The 27,567-nt window shown below is 57.1% G+C and overlaps 3 protein-coding genes across 9 annotated transcripts in view; 1 reads left to right on the top strand and 2 right to left on the bottom strand.

The window, feature by feature from the left end:
• GRIN2D (glutamate ionotropic receptor NMDA type subunit 2D) overlaps positions 1–7,136 on the bottom strand; it is a 34,925-nt gene extending 27,789 nt beyond the window's left edge. The window contains exons 1-2 of one of the 3 annotated variants that reach the window (XM_082368578.1): positions 5,412–7,136; positions 612–4,585 (exon numbers count right to left, since the gene is read on the bottom strand). In XM_082368578.1, the coding sequence (XP_082224704.1) occupies positions 612–1,076 (465 nt within the window). In that variant the 5' untranslated portion in view covers positions 1,077–4,585; positions 5,412–7,136. Of the gene's footprint in view, positions 1–611; positions 5,214–5,411 lie in introns of those variants that run through there. The other 2 variants (XM_082368577.1, XM_082368576.1) reach the window with 2 other exon arrangements.
• A 181-nt stretch (positions 7,137–7,317) lies between these two features.
• KDELR1 (KDEL endoplasmic reticulum protein retention receptor 1) lies at positions 7,318–14,901 on the top strand. Its single transcript, XM_082368688.1, has 5 exons — positions 7,318–7,558; positions 8,225–8,325; positions 8,587–8,745; positions 12,853–13,105; positions 14,158–14,901. The coding sequence occupies exons 1-5, from the start codon at positions 7,468–7,470 to the stop codon at positions 14,190–14,192; spliced, it is 639 nt and encodes a 212-aa protein (XP_082224814.1). The 5' UTR covers positions 7,318–7,467; the 3' UTR covers positions 14,193–14,901.
• A 2,333-nt stretch (positions 14,902–17,234) lies between these two features.
• SYNGR4 (synaptogyrin 4) lies at positions 17,235–27,482 on the bottom strand. 5 transcript variants are annotated; one of them, XM_082368686.1, is made up of 5 exons: positions 27,311–27,482; positions 26,224–26,424; positions 19,897–20,134; positions 18,582–18,721; positions 17,235–18,340 (listed from the first exon to the last, which is right to left on the bottom strand). In XM_082368686.1, the coding sequence occupies exons 2-5, from the start codon at positions 26,314–26,316 to the stop codon at positions 18,107–18,109; spliced, it is 705 nt and encodes a 234-aa protein (XP_082224812.1). In that variant the 5' UTR covers positions 26,317–26,424; positions 27,311–27,482; the 3' UTR covers positions 17,235–18,106. The 5 variants fall into 5 exon arrangements, with proteins under 5 accessions (XP_082224812.1, XP_082224813.1, XP_082224810.1 ...); XM_082368687.1 differs by having other exon boundaries at positions 26,224–26,421; XM_082368684.1 differs by having other exon boundaries at positions 27,393–27,461.
• Positions 27,483–27,567: the final 85 nt, after the last annotated feature.

Raw genomic sequence — 27,567 nt, 5'->3', positions numbered from 1 at the left:
TCTCTTTCTCATACTCGTCCTTTCACCAGATGGTTCTGTCCTCCTTCGTTGACCTTTAGACCCCATGCTCAGCTGGCCGGGGACCTCCCTTTCCCTCAGTACCTGATACCCCTCTTTCCTGGTCCCTGTTCCTGCCTTCCTGGCTCCCGCCTCCTCTCCAGCCCTCACCCCTTTCTGAACTCCATTCCTTCTTAACTGACTCCCCCTCGCTGATCCCAGAGCCCACCCCTCACTCCGACCTCGCCATCTCAGGCGTGTCCCTTCTCGTTCCCAGTCCCCGCCCCTCACTGGCCAGCCCCGCCTCTTCCCCAGATCCCACCCTCTCCCCTGATTCACCTCTCTCGCAGCCTCTCAACTCTTTCCATAGCCTGATCACCCCCGACCCTGCTTCTAGATGATTCCCCGGCACACTCCGTTCCTCCTATAGACCACGCCCCTCCAAGTCAGCTCCGCCTCTTACTTAGACCTGACCCTTACCAAGTGTCCCCACCGCATCCCCGATGCTGGCCCTCAGGGCTGGCCCCGCCCCCTTACAACCCCGCCCACCCACGACGGGCCCCGGCTCCGCCCCTCAGCCTCTGGCCCCCGCCCCGCCCGCGGGTTGCGCGCACCTTGGGCGTGAGCACGAGCGCGGCGCCGCCGTGCACGGCCACGATGGGCAGCGAGGTCTGCGCCGACAGGAAGTCAAGGATGGGCGCGACGGCGGGCGCGCGCGAGTCGTCCTCGAAGACGACGCCGTGCACCCTCAGCCCCGACAGCAGGTCGCAGAGCTGCAGCACGAGGCTGCGTGGGTCCGAGCCGTTGAGCACCAGCGCCACCGGCCGCACGTCCAGGCCCGGGCTGCGCACGGCCGCCGCCACGGCCGGGCCCAGTCGCGCTGCCTCGGTCGCGTACGCGGGCCCCGAGAACACGAGCGCCACGTTGAGAGGTCGCGCCCCGCCGGGGCCCCCGCCAGGCCCGCCGGCCCCGCCCGGCCCCGGCACCTCCTCCGGGAACGGGCTGGCGCAGGCCAGCGCCAGCAGCAGCAGCATCTTAGCGGGGCCCCGAGGGCCGCGGGGGCCACCGGCGCCGCGCATCGCCTGCGGGCCCTGCCGGGCGGCCTCTAAGCGCGCAAGCACGCGGGGAGGGACACGGAGGAGGGTGGGACGCAGAGACGGGGAGACACGGGGAGCAGAGAGAGACACGAATGAGAGACACAGAGATGGAAAGACAGAGACAGGGAGACAAGGTATAGGAAGAGATACACGGAGAAGGGGAGATACAAGGAGAGAGGGACTCAGAGATAGACGTGAGAAAGGTTGGGGTGATAGAGAGATACAGAGGCAAAGGGAGAGATACAGAAGCAAAGGAGAGACAGAGACCGAGGGAGAGATACAGAGGCAAAGGGAGAGACAGACAGGGAGAGTTGAGGTGGGTAATGGGGACAGAGAAGATACAGTGGTAGGGAGAAGAGATAGACAAGGTAGGAAGGGGGAGGACAATGAGACAGGACAGATGGGAAACAGACCCACAGAGATGGGATCAGAACAGGAGCAGAGAGAGACCCAGGAAGATAGGAAGAGATGAAAACAGTCACAGAGAGATGGTCAGGGAGAGAGAGTGATGGGGAGAAGGAGGGAGATGGAAGGAGAAACAGACAGGGATAGAGAGGCTCAGAGTAACAGAGGCAGAGAGAGATAAGGCGGAGTGACAGATATAGGGAGGGAATGAGAGGCAGGAGAGATGCAGAGATAGATGAAGGAAGGTGGGAGACATAAGAGGAACGAGAAAGTTGGACAGAGAGAGGAAGATGGAAAGAAACCCAGGAAGATGGAGACAGAGACCCCACAGCCACCAAGAGACACGCACACAAGAGATGGAGAAACAGGCAAAATCAGAGATTGAGGGAGGAGGCAGGCAGAGCAGACAGAAAACACAGGAAGACAGAAATAGCGAGGCAAAGAGCAAGACCCCCACCAGGGAGGTGCCCAGCACAGACATGAAAGGAAGGCCAGGAAGGCGAGTGGCAGGAGGGATCAAAAATAAAAGGAAGAAAAAGTGAAGGGGAACAAAAAAAGAGAAAGGGAAAAGGGGTCAGGTGTGTGGGGGGAGAGAAAGAGAGAGAAAAAGAAATTAGTGGGGCATCCTGCGGAGAGAATATGCCCCCCACGACCTTACCCCTCCATTTGAGCACAACCCCCAACCCATTTTTGGCCCCGTATTCCTGTCCCTGTCCCCCCATTCTCAATGAGAGCTAGAAAGAGTCATGGGCCAGTCTGAGCTGCGGGGTTGGGGGGCACAGCTGTGGAGAGCTGGGGGGAGCGGGGGTCCCTGGCTCCCAGCCCAGAGCAATTTAGTAAATGAGAGGCAATACAGCGTCTCTTCCTGTGTTCCTGTTGAATACTAGCTGCCTGGGGTGGTCAGGCTGGGAGCCCAGACTCCTGGCTCCTGGATCTGAGGGAGGAGGGCACTGGGGGCCTGAACTCCTGGTTCTCAGGATTTAGAGCCTATAGAAGGGGCTTCTCGAAGGGGTGAGGGTCCAGACAAGGAAGGGTTCACTCTTGACTGTCAATCAGGCTCCTATCTGGTTGCCATGGTAGCGCAGGCCTCTATCCACCCCACAGACAGCTAGGGTAGGGGAAAGGCTCACACCCCTTCCGCTGCCTAGAGGCCTCACCCCCCACACCCTTCCAAACTTCCCAGGGACCCTGGGCCACTGTCTCCCTAGGGATGGGGGCAGGGGCTCCCAGCATGCCCAAATCCTGGCTCCCCCTCGCCCCTCCTCTCCGCTGCCCTTCCCCAAGCAGCTGGCTCAATCAGTGCTCAGAATAGCCCCCCTCTGCCCCAAAATAACCCACAGCTGTGGCCTGGCGCCCCCACCCCCACCCCAGGATAACACACGCTCTCCCCTCCCTTCCTGGTGGCTGCTCACCCCTTCAGCCCCTCCTCTGCCTCTCTCAGACTCACCCCTGCCTGGCCTCTGGCCTTGGGGACCCCGGGGTCCTACTTCCTGCTGAAGCCCAAGAAGGCAGCTCCAGCCCCACCCTTCTTAGGAGGCTGGATGCCCAATTCTTTCCTGTGAGGGATTTGGGAGGGCAGTCTCCCACCCCTCCAGGGACAGATAGAGAAGCAGTGTCCCCAGCCACTGAGGGACTCTGGCGTTCCAACCCCCCAAACCTACACCCCCAGGGATCACATTGTCCGGGCCTCCAATCTCCACCTACTCATGAGTCTCTGTCCCCACTTCCATCCCCAGGGGGCCAAAGAGTCCAGACCACCATCCCCTCCCCATCAGGGGCTCCGGATACTGCGCCCCCAGCCCCCTTCTCCCTCAGAGGCAGAAGCCCTATCCTCCAACTTCTCCCATAGACTCGGGAGTCCTGGCTGTTGGGCCCCCTCCTTCCCCAGGACCCAGGAGTCCTGGTGCTCAGTTCCATCCTTTCCCAGGATGCAGGAGTCCCGGCTCACTCCTGCCCCCTACTCAGGAATCCGGCTGCCCAGCCTCCTTTATGCCCAGGACCCAGGAATCCAGGCCCATAGCCCTCTCCTCCCTTAAAGGACCCTTTTTGGTCTCAAGCCCCATTTGTCCCAGCATCCTGGGCACCCCCCAGCTCCAGTTGCCCGGAGTCACCCCACTCAGGTCCTATGCACAGTACAGCCTGTCCCTCAGCTGAGGAGGAGGAGGGTGCAGAGATTCCTGGTGTGTCCCTGTCTCCATCACTCCCCCCCATCCATCACAGAAGAGAGGAGAGGCCACTTCGATCAACAGCCCGCCCCCCCACCTTCGCGTCGTGCTGCAGACGGCGTCCCGTTCCCCCCCTCCAGCCCTGTTCTCTCCCCACCCTAATCCTGGTGCTTGGAAGAGGCTAGAAGGGTATTCCAGAACCTTGAGGAAGGGATGGTAGCTTGGGGTGAGGGCTGCCAGGGCCTGGATGCTCTCAAGGTCCTTGGCAGAGGTATTAATAGCAGACTCACAGCCGAGGAGGGAGGGGAGATGGAGAGGAGAGAGGGGGGAGACTGATGCGGGCAGGGGGTGGGGGGGCAGAGGGAAGGTGAGATGGAGAGATGGGGGATAGAGAGGGAAATGGGGCGTCAGGTGCATGGGGCTGGGGAGAGGGATCAAAGTGTCAGAAATGGGGGGTTAGGAGACCTGAGGTGTAGAGACCTGGGAAAAAGGGCTCAGAGAGGGAGAAGGAGATAGGGGGCAGAGAGTCCCCCAGAGACCCCTGTTCCCCATTCAATCCCCGTCCTTCCCGGAGGCCCCTGGCCAACTTTCCCTGTCCTAGATCTGGGGGTCCGCGTTCCCACCCCCACCCCTGCATCCCCTACCCCAGCCTTACCTTTTCATGACCCTGTTCTGTGGGGGGTATTGCGAGGGTGCCAGGAACGGAACCGGAGTCCAGCGACCCGAAGATTCGGCGGAGGGCTCAGGGAGCCGCGGAGGAGGTGGGGTGGGGGGCAGGCCCTGGGGCGGCGGCGGTGGCGGGGACCTCCTGCCCGTCCCTGGCTCCGGCTCTCCCTCCTCTTCTTCGGTCCGTCCTGCCCTGTCTGTCCCCCAAGGTTGCGGCCACTCAGACTAGGCGAGGACGCTGCTACACATGTTGCGCTGGAAGTTGGGCCCCGGACATTGCGGAGGCTGTCGGGGTGTCCTCTCGCTGCCCCGACCCCGTGGGGATCCCCCCTCCGCCCACCCGGGGTGCCCCCCTCTGCCGCTTCAGCCCCGGCTCCTCCCCCCCGTCCATGTGTCCGGTCCCGCCTCTCCCTGGCTCATTCGCATCCCCCCCCACCCCCCCACCCCCGTGCCCTTAGCGCTCCCCCCCTCCCGCTTCTGTGTCTGTCTGTCTGTCTGTCTGGGTCACCTCTGAAGCCGGTGGCTTGTGTGTGTGTGTGCCTGAGGGGCGGAAGACTGCCTGTCGGGGGGACTGCTCGCCCCTTCCTCGCTTGGCCACCTCCAGACGACCCCCCCCCGTTCCCCCACTCTTAAATACAGGCAGAAACACACAGCATACACACACGCACCACCTCACTTCCCTGGGATTCCCCTCAACACCCCCGGAGCTTGAGGAGGGAGACACACACACACACACACACACACACACACACACACACACACACACACGGGGGTCTGATGGGGCCGGGCTGCCACTGCCGTCAGGGGCTGTTCGGACAGACAGGAGGACACAGGCAGCCGGGGACGCCAGAAGCCCGGCCGGACGCAGGCAGGAGGCACAGAGCCCAGGTACACACCATCCATCCGGGTTTGGAGGGGGGGCTCGGAGGGAGGAAACTGGGGGGCCCGCGGCACCCAGGCAGGTGGCTCAGGGTCGAGACGGACAGACCCCTCCCTCCCTCCCTCAACCGCCGCAGCCCTTACAGACACACCCCCACCTCCAGCAGCCCAGCCCCAGACACCCGGACACACAGATCCTCACCGGGCAGATGGCAGACGCACGAAAGATCCCTGGGGGCCGGGCGGACCCACCCGGGCCGACACCCCCCCAGCTGGGCACCGGTGGCTGTGGGAGGCTGTGGGCGGAGGGCGGCGGCCACAGCTCGGAGGAGCTGGAGCGGGAGGGATTCGCACACTCGCTCTGTTCTCACACACACACACGCTCGCTCGGGATGTGATTAACATTCAGTCCCCGTCCGCCCCTGCCGGGAGACCCACAGCCCCCCTTCTTGGCCTCCCTGGGGACCCCTCCTCCTGCCAGGGCTGGGGGAGGGGGCCACCCCCCTCCCCATCTCCCAGCCTCTGCCTTCCTCCTGGGACAAGAGAGTGAGGGGCTGCAAATAAAACGGGGAGGAAGGGGTGGGGAGCAGGCAGGGACTCAGGCCCCGGCACTGAGACATCAGATTGGGACCTGGACTCCAGAGCCCAGGGGCTGCCGCCCTCGGCCCCCTCCCCACTTTGAAGCTTGTGAAGCAGGAGGCCATTCCCAGACTTGGTTCTCCGCCATGCTAGGACCCATCTTTTGGCTTCTATTGCCCCAGAAGGCCAGGCCTGCAAACTAGGTCTCCATCATGAAGCCAGGAGTCCAGGCTCCCAGCCCCCTCCTCCCTCAGACCCAGAAATTCAAGTCCCCAGCCCCCTTCTCCTCCAGGACACAGGAGTCCAGGCCCCCAGTCCCCTCCTCCTTCAGACCCAGGAGTCCAAGCCCCTAGCTCCCTTCTCCACTGCTACGCAGTAATCTGGGCCCCCTCCTCCAGGCCTGAGTCCCTTTTAGGCACTCAGACAAACTGACCCCTTAACACAAACCACCCTCAGCGGCCCACAAATCCAAGACTGATGGATGTCACCCTCAGGCACCAAATCCATCCGGCAATCTGAGGAAACTAATACCTCTGTACCCCTTCTTTTATTGATGGACCCTGACGTCCATCACCCGTGGGTACTCAGACATCCAGGAGGAAAGCAGCGTGTGTCCCCTCCTAGACACAGCCTGTTCCCCCCCAGACACAGCCTGTTCCTGGCCCTCAAGGCCAGCTGTCCAGCTCCTGCCCTTCCTGCTAGAGAGGCTAGGCCCAGCGCTTCTATAAAGCGCTGTGGTGGAGTGTGGCGCAGGACACCTGGGCTCCTGAGAGTGTGTATGTGTGCCTGTGAGGGGGCAGCTCCGGAGGAGGGGCTGGAGCCAGAGCTGTGGGCTGCTGACTCCAGGGTCTGGGAGAGCAGGAGTGAAGCCTTACACCTCTGAAAAAGAAGAGACTGGTCGCCTGAATTTGTGGGTCCCAGAGGGAGGAAGGGATTGTGCATCTAGATTCCTGGGTCTAGGATGCTTGAGACACAAGATTGTTGGGTAGGACCCTAAGTCCCAAGGAAGGGGGGCTAGACTCTTGGGTCTGAGGGAGGAGGGGCTAGGGTCTTGGACTCCTGGGTCCTGGGGGATGAAGGTGCTGGGGACCCAGACTTCTGAGTCTGAGAGAGGGACTGGGGGCTGCTCTCTTGTCTTTTGAGTGGATTGGAGCTGGAGGCCCCTGAAAAGCCAGCCTCTGGGTCCCTGTCTAGGATTTTTAAAGCTCAGAGACCTGCCTCCCGAATCGCTGTCAAGGGCAGAATCTGTGCGGCTGGGCTGCAACCTTTACAGAGGCACAGACTGCTTTGGGGGAACTGGTGCCGGATTTGCGAGTTTCCGATCCCAGCGACCCCGCAAGTTCCTAGGAGGCGGCCTTGCCGGGGTAAACTCGGCGCCAACTCTGCAAGCGGGGAGGTGCGAGGTAGGGGGCGCCGGAGAGCCGGGACTCCGCCCTCGGGGGCGGAGCCTCCCGCCCGGACTCCTCCCCCTCCCGCCCGCCTCCCTCTTCCTAGCTCTGGCTCGGCCACCAGCTCCGGCCTCGGCGCCCCCGCCCAGAGCCCCCTCCCCGGAGCGGAGCCCACCCGAGGGCACCTCTCCCGCCCCCCAGCCCAGCCGCCCGGCCAGAACAGCAGCCCCGAGGGGCAGCCCCCCTCCAGCCTGACTCCCTCCAGCCCAGCCCTGCCAGATCCCCTCAACCATGAATCTCTTCCGATTCCTGGGAGACCTCTCCCACCTCCTAGCCATCATCTTGCTACTGCTCAAAATCTGGAAGTCCCGCTCGTGTGCCGGTGAGACGCCCACCGGGGCCGGAGAAGGGGGGAGAGTGCGGGAGACATTCCAGGACTCGGGGAAGGGTTTGGAGGCATCGGGGGACGGGTCCCTCCCCGCCACTGCTTGCTGAGGATCCGCCTTCCAGGTCCGGGGTCACCAGGGGGTCAGCTCCTTTCCCCAAACTGGGGATGCATCCAGTTTGGTGGGGGTGGCTCCAGGAACCCAATTCAGCCTCCCCCGGCCCCTATCTGGGTGGCCTTAGGGTTCCCAGGGCTGGGAACAGGGAGCTGTGGCAGGCAGGGAGGCGGCTGGGAGTTGGTGACGTGGACTGTGGCCGCCAGAAAGGCAGCGGGAGGTAGGCGACCTGTTCCGGAGGGCTGAGGTCAAGTGGGGTCCTCCCGAGGCTCCACCTTGGATCCGGACTGTGGGAGGACACTGAGGGGGCCGGAGGGGGCCACGAGGCCTAGCCTGGGACAGAGCCTCGGGCTGGAGTAGCTTTGGGGCCGGGCTGCCCCCTGGCTGTGGGCCGTGGGAAAGGGCCCTGCTTAGGCCGGCGGCTGGGGAGGCCTCCAGGGACAGCTGCACTCCGGAGCCCCTCTGGCTCGCCCGGGGCCCTGGGCCTCGGTTTATTGGCCGTGCAGCCCACCTCCAGCCTCCCCCATCCCCATTTCTCTGGACCACAGGGATTTCGGGGAAGAGCCAGGTCCTGTTTGCTGTTGTGTTCACTGCCCGCTACTTGGACCTCTTCACCAACTACATCTCACTCTACAACACGTGCATGAAGGTAAAGGCGTTTCCTAACCTGCCGGGCCCTCCTGAGGGGGGAGCCGGGGAGGGAGGGTCCCAGGGAGGAGGGAATGTGGGTCCCAGACTTTTGGGTCTGAGGGAGGAGGGGCTAGGGGTCCAGACTGCTAAGCCTGAGGGAGGAGAGGCTGGGGGCCTGGACTCCTGGGTCTGAGGGGGGGAGGGGCTGGGTCTAAGTCTACTGGGGGCTCAGACCCTGTGCTTGGAGCTGAAGCACCCTCCTCATCCTCCCCTTCGACAGGTGGTCTACATCGCCTGTTCTTTCACCACGGTCTGGATGATTTACAGCAAGTTCAAAGCCACTTACGATGGGAACCACGACACATTCCGAGTGGAGTTCCTCGTTGTTCCCACGGCCATCCTGGCGTTCTTGGTCAACCATGACTTTACCCCTCTAGAGGTAGGCCACCTGCAGGGTCTGTAGTGGTGGGGTGGGCTGTGGGAGAACAGCAGTTGACAGTGGACCCACTCAGAGGCTTCCTTCTGTAGGGTTTGCTCAGACTTCCTTCTTTTAGGACCTAAAGTTCAAAACAGGGGCTCTGGAGTCAGATGATAATAATGTAACATCAGCAGCCCTCACTATGTGCCAGACGCTGCTCTCAGCATTTCACATACGTTAACTCATTACTTTTCACAGCAGCCCCATTCTATAGATGAGAAACCTGAGGCTTAGGGAGTTGAAATGACTCTTCCAAAGTCATTGGCCTAATGAATAGTTCAGGAGTTGGGAACGGGGCTCTGGGGGGCCAGGCTACTTGGGTTTGGATCTGTTACTTTCTATCAGCATGACCTTGGGCATGGAACTTGACCTTTCTGTGCCTCAGTTTCCCTATTTGTAAAGTCGAGATCAGGTCATTGTGAGGATTTACTGAGATTAGACAGCATCACCTAGTGGTTAGACACAGAGACGCTAGAGCCAGAGAACAGGGATTTGAAGCCCACTTAGCAGCTGTGAGACTTTGGGCAAGTCATGTAATTTCTCTGTGCCTCAGTTTTCTTGTCTGTGAAATGGGGATAATCAGTTCCTACTTCATAGGTTTTGATGGGGGTTAATATTGGTAAAGCACAGTGTCTGGCAGTAGGTAGGAAGTGCGGTCCATGTTTGTTCGGTGCCTGCAGTGTTTAGGACCATGTGGATCCTTTTACTCCTAAACGTCAGCTGTCATAGTTTTTATTGCATGGCATTTTGGTGGGACCTGTACAAATTCCTGGGAGGAATTTTGAGAGGGCCTTTGCTAAATCTGCGATCTGCCTCCTGGGGCTGGCAGGAATCAAATTCAGAGCAGTCTTTCCTCCCCCAGGACCACTAACTCCTGCCTTGTAAGAAGCTGGCCCTGGGACTTCCCTGGCAGTCCAGTGATTAAGACTCCACACTTCCAAGGCAGGGGGCACGGGTTCGATCCCTGGTCGGGGAACTAAGATTCTGCAAGCCGCCCCTGAGCAGCCAGATGTGATGATGTTTTCAACACAAGCCACAATTCAGGAGTTTTCCTGAGGGATCTCACTTTACAATTTTGGCTACAGATTCCAGATCTATTTCTAAAAGCGCCCTGCAGGCTAGACAAATCTGACTGAGGATGACTTTGACCCAGTGGTCCCAGAAATGTCAGAGGGAGGCTGCACTGCACTGTGGCAGGAACCCCAAGCTTGGCTGCAGGGCCTGGACTTTGCAAATTTATCATCAGCATCACCTTGCATGGAGCACCCACTGAGCTGGGCCCATTTTGCAGATGGGAAGACTGAGGCTGGGGGAAGGCAGTGGGGCTTGCTCCAGGTGGAGGAGGCCGGACCAGGACCCAGGCTTCTTGACTCCAGCTTGTGTGGTTCCCTCATTCAGAGGGTGGGGGGAGGTCACTTGTGCAAAGTATTGGCACCGATTGTGTGTCCTGCTCTGAGCTGGCCATTCCAAATCCGTCATCATCCCGTCTGATCCCTCGGCCTCCTGGGGAAGTGGACATCCTCATCCCTATTTCTTGGAGGACTAAGGTGAGGCTCAGAGGGGAGACCTCACAGAATTTGAACCCAGGTCTGCCTGCTTTCAAAGCCCATGCTATCAATAGGTGCATGCTGAAAAATTATTTTTTAATCATAGAAGGAAACAATTCTTTAAAAATTCAGACGTCACAAATAGATAAAGTAAAATGCAACAGACCTTCTCTCTCCTCTTACGTCATGATTCTACTCCCCAAGGCTAACAATCGGTATGTATCAATTTAATGGGTATGTTTCCTGAGAGCCTCAACTAACCTGATATACTAAGAACCTCACTGGTGGATTCTGAGTAATTATGGGAACAAGCCCTGAAGTCTAGCTGCCTGGGTAGGAATCTGTTTCCACCCGCATCTTAGCTGTGTGGCCTTGGACGAGTTACTGATCCCGTGGGCCTCAGTCTCCTCATCTGTGTAAGGGGGATAACAATAGGACTTACCTCATAGGGTTAAGGCATAAGCCAGTTAATACCTGTAGGGTGCATAGAACAGTGCCTTGGATGTAGTAAATGCTATATAAACGTCAGTTCTTAGGAATACATGCTGATGGTCCCCACTTCCTTCCCACAAACCAAAACAACCCAGGAGGAACCACACCTGCCAGCTGGCTTTGTTGTCTGAGCGGAGGTTTCGGTGGGTCTACAGATCACAAGTCACCCCAGGTGGGACTTTCAGGGAGCTGAGGACTGAAAAGGGGCCGACAGCTGTCTGCCATCTCTTCGTCTCTCCCTCCTGTGATGCCCTGTCCTGCTCACGAATGATGCTTGTCGCTGCTCCCTAAATGGTGGCCTGTGACAAGCACTTGGGGACCTTGCTTCCAATCACTCATGCGTTCATCCAGGCATCGAATATATGCCAGGCACTGTGCCAGGTGCTGGGCCCACAGGGTGCCCAAGATATAGGCTCCTGGGCCTCATGGAGCTCACAGTCTGGTCAGAGCTGCCAGGAGGAAGATAAGACAGAGGATGTGACCATCCAGGGGGAAGGATGGTCAGGGAGGACCTCTCTCAGGAGGCGACTGATGAGCTGAGGTTGGAAGCAGGTGGAAGAGGCAGAATGTGACTGTCTGGGGGAAGAGCTGAAGGAACAGCAAGTGCAAAGGCCCTGGGGCAGGAAGGAGCATGGTGTGTTGGAGGACCAGATGGAAGGCCCAGGTAGTTGTAGCCTGGAGGGCGAGGGGAGGGAGTAGAAGATGAACCTGGATCGAGGAGGGCCTTGAAGGCCAAGGTTAGGAACTTGGGTTTTATTCTGGATGTGATAAGAAGTAGCTACAAGAAGGTTTTTTGTTTTTTGTTTTTTGTTTTTTTTTTAAGATATTCGCCATGTATTTCTTCTTTAAGTCTTTTTTTTTAATTTATTTATTTATTTTTATATTTATTTTTGGCTGCATTGGGTCTTCGTTTCCGTGCGAGGGCTTTTTCTAGTTGCGGCAAGCGGGGGCCGCTCTTCATCGCGGTGCGCGGGCCTCTCACTGTCGCAGCCTCTCTTGTTGCGGAGCACAGGCTCCAGATGCGCAGGCTCAGTAGTTGTGGCTCACGGGCCCAGTTGCTCTGCGGCATGTGGGATCCTCCCGGACCAGGGCTCGAACCCATGTCCCCTGCACTGGCAGGCAGACTCTCAACCACTGCGCCACCAGGGAAGCCCTACAAGAGGGTTTTAAGCCAGGGAGTGACACAGTCTGATTTATGTCTCTAAAGATTGCACATTGAATGTTGCCCCTACCAGGGCAGGAAAATCATTCCCCTTTTTTTTCTTTTTTTCTTTTTTTGGCTGTGCCACGTGGTTTGTGGGATCTTAGTTCCCCAAACAGGGATTGAACCCAGGCCCTCAGCAGTGGAAATACGGAGCCCTCACCACTGGACCGCAAGGAATTCCCAAAATCATCCCCATTTTAGAGATGAGGAAGCAGAGGCTCCGAGAATCTGGATCTCTTGCCCAGGATCTCATAGAAGGGACATCTCACAGCCGAGATCCCAACCTGGGCCGCCCTTGGGAGAGGCGTAATCGCAAAGTGCTCACGAACACGGGCTCAGAACCCTTGGTTCGAATCCCAGCTCTGCCGCTTCCTAGCCACGTCCTGGGCAAGTCTCTTACCCTCTCTGGGCCTCAGTTTCCTCATCGGTAGAAGGGGATGCTGGGAATTCCCTGGTGGTCCAGTGGTTAGGACTTGGTGTTTTCACTGCCGAGGCCCAGGTTCCCTCCCTGGTCGGGGAACTAAGATCCCTCAAGCCTTGCGGCACAACCAAAAAACAAAAAAAAAAAAAAAAAAAGAAGGGGATGCTGATAATAGTACCTGCCTCATGGGGTCATCGTGGGGATTAAACGAGAGAATACAGGTGGGGCAGGAAAGCGGTGTCTGGCACACAGTGAGTGCCCGGCAGGCGTCGTGGTACCTGTCACCCACGCTCCAACATCACTGCGCCTGTAACCACAGTGTCTGCCATCCTCACCCTTCTCTTCTGCCCTGTCCCCTCCCGCCTCGTCCTGCCCTCTGCTCCCACGCCCCGGCCTCCCCGCAGATCCTCTGGACCTTCTCCATCTACCTGGAGTCCGTGGCCATCCTGCCGCAGCTGTTCATGGTGAGCAAGACGGGCGAGGCGGAGACCATCACCAGCCACTACTTGTTTGCGCTGGGTGTCTACCGCACGCTCTATCTCTTCAACTGGATCTGGCGCTACCACTTCGAAGGCTTCTTCGACCTCATCGCCATCGTGGCGGGCCTGGTCCAGACGGTCCTCTACTGTGATTTCTTCTACCTCTACGTCACCAAAGGTAGCCAGCGTGGGGGGCCGGCTGGTGGGGCTCCTTCCCCAGCTCCCACCCTCCCTGGGGCCCCAGCTTCATCTCCCCAGCCCTGTATCCCTCGACGGAAGATAGGACAAAGAGAGGGGCAGGGGTGGCCTCTGACTTTTCCTCTCTTGGAATGTGTCCTAAGCCCTCCTCCTGCCCCAAGGTTCCAGATCCAAAGTCTTTCAGTCTCACACCCGTAACAGATCCAGAATTCCCGTCTCCCAGGCCCCCAGCAGCTCTCAGAGAAGGGAGGGCCTCCTCTCTGCTGATGGACCTCTGTCCTTACCCTCAGGGACTCAGGCCCACCAAGATTCATTCATTCATTCAACCAACAAATTTATGGAGCACTTTCTGTGTCCCTGGCCGGGGCTAGGCTCTGGGGATACAACCTTAGGAGAAAAGATGGACAAGGCCCTCCCCTCCCTTTGTATTGTAGTCGGGGGAGATGGTGAATAAACAAGAGAGATGATTGCAAACAGTGAGAAGGGCAATGACAGAAAGAAACCAGGGATGTGTTGGTGAACAGTGGTGGAGGATGAGGGGGTTACTTTACATGGAGGGGGGTGTGGTCGGGGGAGGCCTTTTAGAGATGATGATTAAAGCAAAGACCTTAGAAGTTCAGTCAGTCAGTGTGAAGGGAAGAGGAGACAGGAGGACAGAGGCCTGAAGGCAGCCACGCCCCCTGAGGATTAAGGCTGGGAGGGCAGAAGCGGGTGGTGTGGTCTCGCCCAGCCAGCCCTGCCAGGCCTTCTGACCCCAGCGCGCCCCGAGAGCCAAGGCCTCCAGCCCTTCCAGGATGGAAGAGGAGCAGCCAGCATTAGGAGAAATGGGGCCTCCTCCGGGGCTCCATGGCTCAGCCCTTAGGCCAGGAGCCTGGTCCCCGGCCCCACCCCCAGCTGATAATCTGGAGTCCTGGGGCTGCCCCTCCTGCATCTCTGCCCAGCCCAGCATCCAAGCCCCTGCTGTGGGCGTGGGAGGCTGTCCCCTCCGTGAGGGACCCCTTGGTCATGCCCGCCCCCTTTCTCTCCTCCCAGTCCTCAAGGGGAAGAAGCTGAGTTTGCCGGCGTAGCCCTGGTCCTCGCCATCCCTCTTCGGGGCAGCTGCGAGAGGCAGAGGAAGGCGACGAAAGACGAAGAGCCTTCCCATCCAGGGGAACTTTTTTAAGAACCCACCTCTCGGTACTCCCCAGCCCTGCTCCTGCCGGGTTTCAGGGGGCAGTGGAGGACCCAAGTCTTGGGGGAGCTCAGGACCTGGGCTGTTTGTAGTTTTTTTGCCTTTTAGAGAAGAAAAAAAAAAAATCTTTCCACTATTTAGGTTTTGATTCTGATGACTCCTTTCTTTTCTACTCTCTGGCCCCAATTTTTATAAACTGTTTTCGAGTGTCCTGTGGGGCACGGCGGGGTTGGAGATCTTTTCCCTCCCCCGAGCCCCTTGGCTTCCTTCTGGATCCTAACCCCTCAGCCCCACTGGTTGCCAAACACTAAATCTGCCGACACCCGCCTGCCAGACCTCCCAGCGTTGCCATGGACACAACCCCCCTTCCCCCCACCCCAAACTTCTGCATTGGGGAGAGGGAAGAGGGGAGGGAAGTTCTCCCCTGATTTTTCATAATAATTTTTTCCAGAGTTTGGGTTTTTTGGTCTTGTCCTTGTTTTTTGGCAATTTAGGGGCGCATGGGAAGGGGGTTGGCCCAAGGGTCACCGTGGCTCTATGGCCACGTTTTTGTACAGAATTGATGGTTGATTCTTTGTTCTCTTGAAATAAACTGAGGAAAACGACGCCTCTCTTTTGCTACTCCTTGCCCTCTCTTCTGGTGTTTGTGGGGTCCACCCAGCACCCTGGCCCCTCTCTCTGCTTCTGCTTTATCCCGTCTACCACCCGCAGGCGATCCAGGCCTGGGAGGAGCAGGAAGATGAGAAACTGGGCTTCCTGAGACTCTGAGCTGCACCCTGACTCCTCATGACTCCACCAGGGAAGAGGTTTTGGAGGAAAAAAATCTCGAAGATTCTTCTTATCTTGGCACAGAACTTCCCTGACAATTCTCCCTAATCTAAGTGTTGCAGAGGACAACCTCCAAGAGCCTGTGATTTGGAAGTCACCAAGGGACAGCCCCTGTCCCCCCATCATTTTGTATTGTATTGAACTGCTTTATGTTTTCTTAAAAAAAAAAAAAATGGAATTGGTTGCTGGCCTTTAAAAACCAGATTTTCGGGGCTTCCCTGGTGGTGCAGTGGTTGAGAGTCTGCCTGCCAATGCAGGGGACACGGGTTCAAGCCCTGGTCTGGGAGGATCCCACATGCCACGGAGCAAATGGGCCCGTGAGCCACAATTGCTGAGCCTGCGCGTCTGGAGCCTGTGCTCCGCAACGGGAGAGGCCGCGATGGTGAGAGGCCCGCGCATCATGATGAGGAATGGCCCCCGCTTGCCACAACTAGAGAAAGCCCTCGGACAGAGATGAAGATCCAACACAGCCATAAATAAATAAATAAAGCACACCTAGTATAGTGTAATTTAAAAAAAAAAAAAACCTTGGTTTAAAAAAAAACAAACAAACAGATTTTCACATTAAAATCGGGATTTCTGGCTTCTCTTGAAAAAAACCCCATCAGTCTGACAATGCCGGGTCCTCGTGTCTGGGTGGCAACAGATGGCTGGAGTGAATGGCTGGGACATGAGCTTCCCCTCCCTCCACCACCAAGTCCCCAGGACTTGGCTGAGGGGTCGATACCATCTCTTACTGGGCTGACGCTGTTGTTTTGTGGTTTTGTGAAGTTCAAAGGAAAGTCAAATCTTTTCCATGTTTCCCTCCAGATTGGCTTCACACCTGGCCTGTTTCCTTCATTTGGGTTACCTGCTTGGCCCTTGTAAGCTTTTGGAGTTTTGCCCCGATTTCGCCAAATGCCCTAGATGTCTGCTGAGACCTTCCTGAGTTCTCCCGTAGGATGGCTCTGGAAGCTTCAGGAGGCAGGTAGCTGGCGTTTCCGAGCGTTTCATAAGCGCCAGGCAATGTGCGTTACACGGGTGAGCTTGTGGGACCCTCAGAGAATCCTCGCTTTGTTGGGGAGGAAATCGAGGCATAGCCGGGTGAGCAGCAGAGGTGGGGTTGGTACCCTGGCTTCCTGCTGCTGGATCCTGTATGTTTAGCCACTGCTGTGGGGTTTTTCAAAGGTTTTTTTTCTTTCTTTCTTGTAAGCTAAGCCAACGGACCTTCTGTTTAGAGGAATTTGTCCAGAAGCCTCATATGGAAAATGCAGGAGCAGGGCTGCTTGGGTTGATTCAGGGTCGGGAGGGGGCACCTCTTTGAACGCAGCCCTCAAACCATCAATCTAAATCCCGTCCAAGTCTCTAGTTTGACAGCCAGCCCCGCTCAGGCCCAGAGAGATTAAGTGACACAGCCCAGGTGGTCCAGCTAGTGACTGAGTGAGGACCAGAGCTCTGGGTCCTCCCGTTTCCCACGCCGGCACACTGCCCGCTCCACCGCACGGCTGCCGTTTCCTCCAGGTGCCCACAGGGACCACAGCCTGCTTCTTTCTGCACCCTTAGCACTGAGCACTGCCACACAGGAAACCAAAAAAGGGGACCGCGGAGCCCACATTTGCCTCCCCACAACTCACATTGCTTTTCCCAGTTTGTAAATGAATACTCTGCAGCCACTGTGGCCCCTGTGTGGGTGTGTCTGGTTTGGCCAGCATAACATTACGCTTTTTTTTTTGTATTCCTTGCCAACTAATTCCACATAAAAAGAAACGGATGTCCGGTGGTTCTAGAAAAACTAGAAGGTTCTAGAGCGGCACTATCTAGTACGGTGACCATTAGCACTTGAAATGTGGTGACCTCAAATTGAGGTGTGCTGTCCGTGTAAAACAGGCGAAGGATTTCAAAAACTTAGTGCAGTAGAATGTAAGCTACCTGGCTAATTTTTTATACCGATGACATGTTGAAATGATCATATTTTGGATATACTGGGTTGAATAAAATATATGAAAATTCATTTCACTTGTTTCATTCTACTTTTCTTCACGTGGCCAGCTGGCAAGTTTAAATGCTGCCCCCCATGGCTCACACTTTGTTTCCATTGGACAGTGCTGCTCTATAATTTTTTTTTTTTTTTTTTTTTGGCTGCATCGTGGCATGTGGGATCTTAGTTCCCCAACCAGGGATCGAACCTGTGCCCCCTGCAGTGGAAGCGTGGAGTCCTAACCGCCAGACCACTAGGAAAGTCCTGGACAGCGTTGCTCTGGACACCCCCGGGCTGTGGTACTGAACGCTGGGTGCTGAGTGAAGGCTTCCCCTTCCCAGACTCGGCCCCTGCCCCACCACTTGCTTCATGGGTACTTCACCCACTGGAGTTACCTGCTGGGTCCCTGCAGGCAGGAGCGTTTTGTGGCCCAAGCATGAGTCCCCGATTAGTTTTGGGGTTCCCTAAGACAAGCTTTCAGATATTTGAAGACAAGGATCTCCCCGATCTCAGTCATGGACTTGCCATCCCCTGTTCCTTTAACCACTCCTCCCATGGCATGGGTTTGAGTGGGTCCCTTGTCATCTGGGGTGAGTTAAAGGATGTGGGCCCTGGAGACAGGGCCGGTCCCAGTGTTGGCCCTGGTTCTCCTTAGAGCCCTCTCCACGGGCGGAAGCATCTTGTCTCTGAACTTGAGCTTCCTCAGCTGTACAGTGGGGCACCTCGTGCCTCCCTCCCGTGGCCAGTGCAAGGAGTAAAGGGCTCGTTGTGTCACAGGCCTGTAAAAAGGGTTTCCCTCCTGTCGCCGCGCCTAGCTATCAAGGTGGCGCTCAGAGGGAGAGTCCAGGAGGTGGGCTGGAAATGGGACCCGCTACAGAGACCCCTGAGGAGACCCCATAGGATTTCCCCCCCTCCCCTGGCCGCTCGAGGGGCTGGAGAGAAACAGATATGAGAAGGACACAGGGCAGTTTTCAGAAACCCTTCTGGAGGGAGGGGTCTCTCTTTACTGGCGTGGATGAGGCGGTCTAGTTGGCGGGCATCATAGTGAGGCGGGGGGCCTTCGGAGTGGTCAGATGGGGGGACAGGGCAGAGCTGGTGTAGCTCAGGCTGTGGGGACCGGTGGTGGGCGTGTTGACAGGGCTGGCGGCGGACGGCGGGGAGAGGGAGGTCAGCACCACGCCGCCCTCGTCCAGGGAGCGCCTGTAGGGCACTGGAGCATCATTTCGGAGGTCCTGGAGGGCCAGGTAGGCCTGGAGTGTCTGTGGGCAGAGGAGGGCGAGCTGGAGGCTGGCGTGGGTGGGGCTGGCCCGGGCGGGAGCTGTGCCACAGCTCACTGGAAGGTGCCCACAATTGGGCTGCGTCTGTTGGGAGGAAGGGGCGCCTTCTTCCCTCTTTGCCCAAAGTCACAAAAGGGGCTTGCGGAGGTCCTGGGGAGCTGGGTGGAAGGTTCTAGCCCTCTTAACTCACACCACCCCGCCCTGAAGGGAAGACACTCCTCACCCAGACGAGGATGGAGAAGAAAGCGAAGGTGATGGCGGCCTTGACGCTGCCGCTCCCCAGGAGGAATTGTCCGGGCGGCGAACGCTGCCACTGGTTGGCCAGGAAGCAGAATCCCACGGACCAAATGCCTGCCCAGAGGGCTGGGGGGTCGAGGGAGAGAAGAGGGGTGGAGGGGGGGGTGTGAGGTGGGGAGAGAGGGCTCAGGAAGGGTGGCTGGGGCTGGGGGCTGGGGTCTTGCTGCGGCCTCTCCCTCCCAGCCGGCCGCAGAACACCCCCTGGAGTGGGGTGTGCCGTCCACTACGGGCCTCGCCAGCCACTTGCGGCTTTTTATGTTTCACTCAATCAAAAATTCCAATCGATTAAAATAGAATTAAAAAAAATTCCACCCCTTGGTGGCACTGGCCACACGTCAAGTGCTCGGCGGCCACACGTGGCCCGTGGCTCCTGTGTTGGAGAGTCCAGGCACAGAACATTCCCGTCCTCACAGAACCTTCTCTTGGACAGCACTGGACTCAGTGACCTTTAGGGGCCCTCCCAGCCCTAAGTTGCTGGAACTGGGCAGGTGCAGAGAAGGGAGAGGAAGGAGCCTGGGGCCTGAGGAAAAGGAACGAGCATTTATTTGGCGCTTACTGTGTGCCGGGCTCTATCTAGGGTGCTCAGCATTGGTTAGGAGGCCAGGCCTGGCTTGGAAGCCTGGATCTGCCACTCAGCAGCCATTACCCAACCTCCTCAAGCCTCAGTTTCCTCCTCTGTGAAATGGGAATCTGAACAGGACTTCCCTCCCTGGGTGGTTCTGAGGAAGAAATGAGACAGGCATGGGGAGCTCTTGAAGTGGTGCCTGACACATGGGATGTGCCCGGTAAATATCAACATCACTGCAGGAGTCCCTTCTCGAATTTCATCCTCAGAAAAACCCTGAAGGTGAGAGTTTTCATCCCAGCTTCTACAGAAGCTCAGAGAGGGGAGAAAACCCACACACTGAGGAGGCGCCAGAGGTGAGATTTCAAACCTGGGTCTGTCTGACTCTGCGCTCTGCACCCTACTTCTGGCCACTGCCACCGGTGGCTTTTCAAGAAAGGTTGTGAAGAAGGGAGGTGAATGCGAGGAAAAAGCTGGGCAGGAGAGAGGCTTCTAGAATTAGTCTGGGCGTCAGAAGAGATCACCCTTACCCTGAGTCTAAGGGATGGGCAATGATTCCCCGGGAGGAAACAGCGGACGCAGAAGAGCTTTGAGAAGTGAGGGACAAAGCTTGGGTCACGTGTGGAGGACGGTCGTGGCCGGCTGGGTGGTCAAGGGCAGTGCCCGGGGGGCTCACCGGCCAGGATGAAGTCCAGGAGCTGGAAGGCCGTCTTGAAGCGGCTGCTGGCGATGCGGCCCTCATGGGCGTCCAGGGCGAGGAAGGCCAGGCAGCTGAGGAAGGCCAGGAGGCCGGCTCCCACAGCGAAGCTGCAGCCCGCGTTGCTGCTGTTGAGGACACAGTGGAGCTGCGAAGAGTTGGTCTTGTTCTGGTAGCCGTCAGTCAGCAGGGAGGAGAAGACGATGAGGGAGAAGACCTGTGGGTGCGGGACGGGGGTTCCCAGGGGCCGGAGCAGAGCTCAGCATCTCCCCAGACGGGCTCATCCTCCTGGGCGGGTCCCCATCACTGGGCGTGGTTCACCCTCCTGGTGGTTCTGACCCCTCCTTCCCGATCACATCCTCAGAGCTGCCCAGAGCCATCCTCCCGCTGCCTCTCGGCCCCTCTCCTCCATCCCAGCTCAGGCCTCGTCCTCCCCGCTGGGCCCTTGCCCCAGCCTCTTCCCCGGCCTCCCTGCCTCCAAGTCTCCCCACACGGCCCCCCAGGGGCTCTTTCCACACCCTGCCCCTCCCAGCTCCCAGCCCCGCACCCCCATGGCTCTCTAGCAGCCCCAGGACAGAGTCCCAGCCCCTCATCTCCCCCCCACTCACCCCTGCCTCGCTCACGCTCGCCTTCTGCCCCCAAACCCAAGTACCAATACGAAATGTACTGTGCCCGGGATACGGGAAGAGAGGGCAATAAGTATCCGCTATCCTGTTGATTCTCTCTGCCTTCAAGTCTTTCCCTCTGGCTGCCACCTCTTCCTCCTCTCTCCCGGCTCCACTAATTCCTCTCCATTTAAGAAAAGGAATTTGTGAAATATTCCAAAGACATATAAAAGTACAGAGAGAAGTGTAATAAACACTCAGTACCTAACAAACATTCACCTTTTGCTTCAAGGCTTTTTTTTTTTTTTAATATATTTTGGCCACGCCACACAGCTTGTGAGATCTCAGTTCCCCGACCAGGGATCAAACCTGGGCCACGGCAGTGAAAGAGCTGAATTCTAACCACTAGGCCACCAAGGAATTCCCAAGGCTTTTTTTTTTTTTTTTTTTAAAAGCAAATACAGCCTGGGACTTCCCTAGCAGTCCAGTGGTGACTCTGCACTTCCACTGCAGGGGGCACAGGTTCGAGCCCTGGTTGGGGAACTAGGATCCCACATGCCACACGGCACAGCCAAAAAAAAAAAAGAAAAAAAAAAAGCAAATGCAGGGCTTCCCTGGTGGCACAGTGGTTAAGAATCCGCCTGCCAATGCAGGGGACACGGGTTCGAGCCCTGGTCCGGGAAGATCCCACATGCTGTGGAGCAACTAAGCCCGCGCGCCACAACTATTGAGCCCGTGTGCCACAACTACTGAAGCCTGTGCGCCTAGAGCCCGGACTCCGCAACAAGAGAAGATGCCGCAAGGAGAAGCCTGCGACCGCAAGGAAGAGTAGCCCCTGCTCTCCACAACTAGAGAAACTAGGTCTTCACGTGCAGCAATGAAGACCCAACACAGCCAAAAAAAAAAAAAAAAAAAAAAAAAATAGCAAATGCAGCCTCACCGATATGCTAGCCCTGTCACCTCTGTCTGTGCACACACGGCACAGAGCACACTGGGGTGGCACTGTCCACCTGACCCTGTTCATTTAAGAAACCACTGATGTACTCCACAAGCACTAGCCTGTGTCATCCTTACAACCACCCTAGGATGTGGGCACCCTCGTTTTTTTAGATAATGGAGCTGAGGCACAGAGAGGGTGAAGAGTGGCCCAAAGTCAGTCAGCTAGTGGGAGGCAGTGCCTGGATTTGAACCCAAGTTGTCTGGCTCCTGAATCTGCTTTAACCCCTGCTGTATATGCTGCCACCGGCTGGACCAGAAGTCCTGAGGGCAGGGGTTCCCATCAATGAGATTCAGTGACAATCTGAAGCCCAAGTGATTTGTCCCAGATGGTCACAATGCAGCGTGGCAGGGGCCACACCAGTTATGGAAGGAACCAGTGTGTGTATGTGATGGGGGGTGGGAGCTGGTCCAGGAGGGCTTTCTGGATGCGGTGAGGCCTGTAAGGAACGCTGCAGGGTGAGAAAGGCTACGGAGTGGGATCTTGTCGGAGGGTCAGTAGGGAGTCATGGAATGGCTGAGAGCAGGGGAGGAGCAGGGTCAGCTCCGGGTATATGAAGACCCCTGTGGGGCCATGCAGAGTTGGACTGGAGTGAGTGAGACTGGAGGCTGGGAGGCTGGGGAGGAGGCTGGGGCCTGCGCTCAGGGAGAGAGTCAAGGTTTGAGCAGGAACTGAAGTCAGGGGGCCGGATTTAGGAAGAAGTAAGGTGAGATCTGAACTGCACCTTAAAGAATGGGGAGTTTTGGGGAGTGATAAATTGGGAGTTTGGGATTGGCATATACCCACTACTATATATAAAATAGATAATAAGGACCTATTGTATAGCACAGGGAGCTCTACTCAATAGACTGTAATGGCCTATATGGGAAAAGAATCTAAAAAAGAGTGGATGTATGTATAGGTATAACTGATTCATTTTGCTGTACACCTGAAACTAACACAATATCAACTATAATCAACTATACTCCAATAAAACTTTAAAAAAAAAAAAAAAGAATGAGGAGTTTTGCAGGCAGACAGGAGGAAGGACATTCCAGGCCGGCCAAACCATGTGTGCAAAAGCCAGATGCTGCAGAGTGAAGCTCCTGCAAGGGTTGGAGACAAATCTCATCTGAGGGATCTGGTGTGAGGTGAGGCTGGAAACACAGGCAGGGCCCAGACCCTCTGAGGCCTTGAACACCACACCGAGGGGCCTGGACTTGGGAGCCCTGGCAAAAATTAATTTTCTAGCTTGGACTTAATTTTATGCATGAAAGGGTTCTGAGCAGAGGATGGCCAGCGTCAGACAGGGAGTTAGAGAAAATCTCCCTGGTCATGATGGATGGGAGGGCCCAGGCAGAAAGGCTGAGGCCAGGGCTCTGGGGAAGCCAGTGATATTTAGGACGCAACATTGGACTTGGTGATTGATTGGATGTGGTAGTGCTGGGGACAGGAGGGAGGGAGGAGACAAGGGGAAGGTAATTCATTAGAATTTGAACTCCTCCTGGACAGGCTGCATGTGGGCCCCTTCTCTCTACACCCAGCACCCAGCACCAGACTGGACCTCTGCAAATGTGTTGAAAGAGTGAATGACTTCGGCCCTTCTTTTTTGCTCCTGCCCTGCCCTTCAGAGTGGGGACGGGAGAGGCAGAGGATGGACCCCTAAACTCTTCAGCCTCTGTCCATTCTCCTCTCTCCTTTGCCTTAATTGCCTTCTCTGAATAAAAAGAACAAATAATAATAATAATAATAATGACTAGTCCCTCTTTTTGTCCAGCACTTTAGCATTAAGGGAGGGTATTCACATCCGTTCCATTTCAGGGCTGCAGCACTGAGTCCGCAGAAGGGGAGCGTCTTGCCCTGCTGGTCTGAGGCAGAGCCAGGTCAAGGACGGGAAGGCCCATTGATCATTTTTGAGCCCGGATTCATTTTACCTGCGCTCCCTCCCTGCAGCCCCGGGGGCCCCGCGTGGTCGTGGTTACTAATCCACCGCCCTTTCACAGGTGATAAATTGAAAGCCGTGACGGTGCAGTGGAAAGAGCCAGCCGCGTCTGACTCCGACAGCTGTGTGGCTGGCCTTGGGCAAATTGCTCACCTCTTGGAGCCTCAGTTTCCCGGTCTGTCTCTGTGCTGCAGAGACGTGGGCACCTGCCCCTGATGGTAATTCTCATGACTGGCCAGAGACGGGAAGCGTCCTCTCAAGGTTAGTCATGGGGGGAGGGGGTTGGAATCCAGCCCCCTTGACTTCCAGGCCCGCGGGCTGTCTGTCCACTGACCCCAAAAACTTTGGGCTGCAGCTGGACATGCAAGAAGGGGGCTTGGCTGGGCCGGAGGGACCCTAAGCCTCTGAAGTCCGAGGCCGACCTCCTTCCACACCCATCCTGGCCTGTCCCCAGGGAGGGAGCAAAGATTCATTAGTTATGGCACCAGCTGGCAGGCAGCTGTGAGAAGGACGAAGGACGGGAGGACCAGCTGCCCGGAGACTCCCTGCCGAGGAGCTGGGCCAGGGGGCAGGGAGGAGGGAGGCGGCAGGCAAAGTCCGTGACTGAAACGTCTGGCACGGTCGGAGGCCCTTCCCCCCAGCCCTTCCCCACCCCCTTCTCCCTCGCCACCGCCCTTCCTGCTGAAGCATCGGAAGCCAAGCCCATGCATCCTTCTGACTCGCTCTCCAGCTGGGTGACGTCCTTGGGCAAGTCGCTCAACCTCTGTGAGCCTCAGTTTCCCCTTGGGTCCAACAGGTGTAATGATGCCCACGTCATAGGGTCGTGGTGAGGAGCGGAAGAGCGAAGGACAGCGAGGGACTTGGAACTGGGATGTGGAATGCACTTTTCACCTCTTCCTTTGGGTGAGAATGACGATGGACATGAGTCCCCACCACCCTATGCCCCCCAAACCCATCCCTCTCTCCTCGATCACAAGTTGGTCCCAATAATAATCGCTATCGGGCTTCCCTGGTGGAGCAGTGGTTGAGAATCTGCCTGCCAGTGCAGGGGACACGGGTTCGAGCCCTGGTCTGGGAAGATCCCACATGCCGCGGAGCAACTAGGCCCGTGAGCCACAATTACTGAGCCTGCGCGACTGGAGCCTGTGCTCCGCAACAAGAGAGGCCGCGATAGTGAGAGGCCCGCGCACCACGATGAAGAGTGGCCCCCACTTGCCGCAACTAGAGAAAGCCCTCGCACAGAAACGAAGACCCAACACAGCCAAAAATAAATAAATAAATAAATTAATTAATTAATTTTAAAAAATAATAATAATCGCTATGGAAGGAAAGATGGCTACTTGCCAGGTGCACGCTAATCAGTTTAGGGGCCTTGATTTCATTTTCACACACAGTCTTTCCTGGTGAGCGGGAAGGACTATACACAGGAGGGTGTGGAGGTTCAGACAAATCAAGTCACTTGCTCAAGGTCACACAGACCTGGGGTGACCAGGGAAGTTATCAAATAAAACGGGGCACTTCTGAGAATCAAAGGAGGTGCCGCTGATAATTACGCCAGGACCAACCCAGGCAAGCAGGGGAGGATGTCACTCTACATGGAGACCATGTGGCCGAACCAGGATTCTCAGTCAGGCCGGATCGATCCTTCTGGAATAGGACCCTGCATTCAATTCCGGGCATCCCACCTACTCTCCTGACCCCGATCAAATCTCATCATCTCCCTGGACCTCGGTTCCCAACTCTGTCAAAGGAGTGCCGTGGAGGCTGCAGAGTGTAAAGCCCACAGTCACAGCTTTAACTCCTCAAGCACTGAGGTCCAGAGAGGAGCAGTGATCGGCTCAAGGTCACACAGCAAAGTCGGGGGCTGAATGAGGATCTGACCCCAGGTGTCTTGACTCTTCGCGAATGCGGTAATGATGATGAAACGAATGCAGGTAAATCCCTTGCTTGGCACTGTGCCTGGCACATAGTGAGCACCCACCCTCTGGCATCTTAGGTCTGCATTACATATTCTTATTCTCTTCCTACCTCTGTGCATCTTTCCCCCCAGAGGCCCCAGCCCCTGCTCCTCTCCTGGTCCCTTGTCTGAGAGGTAGAAAATGAATGGGCTCTGGCATCTCACAGACCCCAGTCTGATTCCCTGCCTCTTACTGTGTGACCTTAGCCAACGCTGTCCAATGGAACCTTCCACCATGATGGAAATGTTCTAGATCCTTACTGTCCAATATGAGAGCCGCCAGGCTGAAATGTGGCCACTGTGACTGAGGAATGAATTCTTTTTTTTTTTTTTTTTTTTTGACCGTACCATGCAGCTTGTGGGATCTTAGTTTCTCCACCAGGGATGGAACCCCGGCCGCCTGCAGTGGAAGTGCAGAGTCCTAACCCCTGGACTGCCAGGGAAGTCCCTGAATATTTTATTTTATTTAGTTTAGATTAGAATAACCACATGTGGCTTGTGGTTACCAAACTGGACAGCACAGCCTTAAAAAAATTATTTAACTTTCCCTGATCCTCAGTTTTCTTCTCTCAAAAATGGGGCTCCATGGCACCCACTTTGCAGGGTTGTTTCTTCCCAGGAGAGTTAATAAGTGCTCAGAATAGCGCAGGGCCTATAGTTAGATGCTCAGTAAAGGGTGACTTCCCTTATGAGCTCCCTTTGGCTTCATTTTCCCCATCTGACCCCTTCTTCCCCCCCCCCCCCAACTCTCTCTGCTCTGGGTCTGGGAGGTGAGACACCTGTTTCCTGTCACCCACGGGGCAGCCGGGCCACAGGAAGGCCTCACCCCTGCGAAGATCCGCGTGATCGTCTTTGGCCTCTTGAGAAACTGCACGGCTTCACTGTCGGCCAGGTCCTGGAGGCTTTCCGGGATGTGCATGCCTGCCGTTCTGCTGCCCAGGCCCTGGGAGGCCGGAGCAGGGATGCTGGGCGCTGCTTGCTGGGCCCTGCCGTCCGGAGGCTCCAGACCCACCCCGGGGCTCAGCTGCTGCAAGACAAGAGGGATGGTGGGGGGATGGTTAGCGTCCCAAGTGCGGGGTAAAGGGGCTGCCAGGGGTCCCAGGAGTAGGGGGCAGGGGATGGGAGGGTCCTTGTGGTCCCAGGATGGGGTTATATAGGGTGAGGGTTCTTAGGAGTCGGTGCACGGGTGAAGGAGATGCTGGGGTAGGGGTCCTAGAGATGGGGGTGCAGGGTGAGAGGGTGGGCTGATGGTCCCATGAATTGGGGTGCCGGGGGAGGGGGCTTCTGAGAATTCCAGAGGTAGGGGTACAGGGTGAGGGAGCTGCTGGGGTCCCACTAGTCAGGAATGCAGGCTGAGGAGGCTGTAGGGTGAGGCGGCTGCCGGGGCCCCAGAGGTGGAGGTGCAGGGTGGGGAGATGCCAGGCCAGGGAGAAGGAGCGGGGAGAAGGCAGGATACTGGGGTGATGCCCTGACACAGGAGCCAGAGGGCCCATTTTAAGGACTGTGTTAATGGGATTTTCGAGGGACTAGGGGTGCTGGAATGGCGATCAGAACCCCGGGGAGGTCTGAAACAGGGGGATCCCTTTCAGGCTTTGGGGTGACAGCACCCGTAGTGGAGACCCCAGGCAGCTCAGGGTAGATTTTAGGCTGTCCTCGTGATTGCGGGTGATGGCCTTAGAATCAGGGCCTCCCCTCAGAATTCAGGTCCACCTTCATAAAAGTGTATTTCCTCAAGTCGGGGGTCTGGACCTCAGATGTGTGGGGAACATAGGCTCGGAACTCAGCTGTCCCCTCAGAATGAGGAGGTCGTGCCCCCGGCACTAAGCTACCTTCAGAGAATCGGGGTCTTCCCTTTAAGGACGTGGAAGGGGGGTGGTGACACTTGGGGGTGATGCTGCCTGACAAAGGGTCACCCCTACTCTGGAGGCCGGGTCAACGTCACCTGAAGGCCGGCTCTTCCTTCCGCCCACCTTCCCCTCCTGGTCCTGGCCCCACCTCAGCCTTCTTTTGGTTCCTCTTTTTCCCGCCTTTTCGCTCCTGCTCTGCTGGAGCTGATTGGCTACGCCAAAGCCCCGCCCCCTCTCTTTCCCCGCCTACTCTGGAGCTGACAGGAGCAGGGGCGTGGCCTCAGCGGACGTTGGGCCGCCCGCCGTTGGCAGGCTGCGCGCGG

Source organism: Balaenoptera borealis (assembly GCF_965194805.1).
Source record: "Balaenoptera borealis genome assembly, chromosome: 19".
NCBI lineage: Eukaryota > Metazoa > Chordata > Mammalia > Artiodactyla > Balaenopteridae > Balaenoptera > Balaenoptera borealis.
The sequence above is the reverse complement of the archived record's forward strand: the minus strand, read 5'-3'. Positions and strand labels throughout refer to the sequence as shown.

Coding starts and splice junctions, on each gene's coding strand:
- KDELR1 (XM_082368688.1), top strand. CDS start 7,468: ATGAATCTCTTCCGATTCCTGGGAGACCTCTCCCACCTCCTAGCCATC. Junction 7,559..8,224: donor GAAGTCCCGCTCGTGTGCCG/GTGAGACGCCCA, acceptor TCTGGACCACAG/GGATTTCGGGGAAGAGCCAG. Junction 8,746..12,852: donor ATGACTTTACCCCTCTAGAG/GTAGGCCACCTG, acceptor GCCTCCCCGCAG/ATCCTCTGGACCTTCTCCAT.
- SYNGR4 (XM_082368686.1), bottom strand. CDS start 26,316: ATGCACATCCCGGAAAGCCTCCAGGACCTGGCCGACAGTGAAGCCGTG. Junction 20,135..26,223: donor TCACGCGGATCTTCGCAGGG/GTGAGGCCTTCC, acceptor CCGCACCCACAG/GTCTTCTCCCTCATCGTCTT. Junction 18,341..18,581: donor TCTTCTCCATCCTCGTCTGG/GTGAGGAGTGTC, acceptor CTCTGCCCACAG/ACACTCCAGGCCTACCTGGC.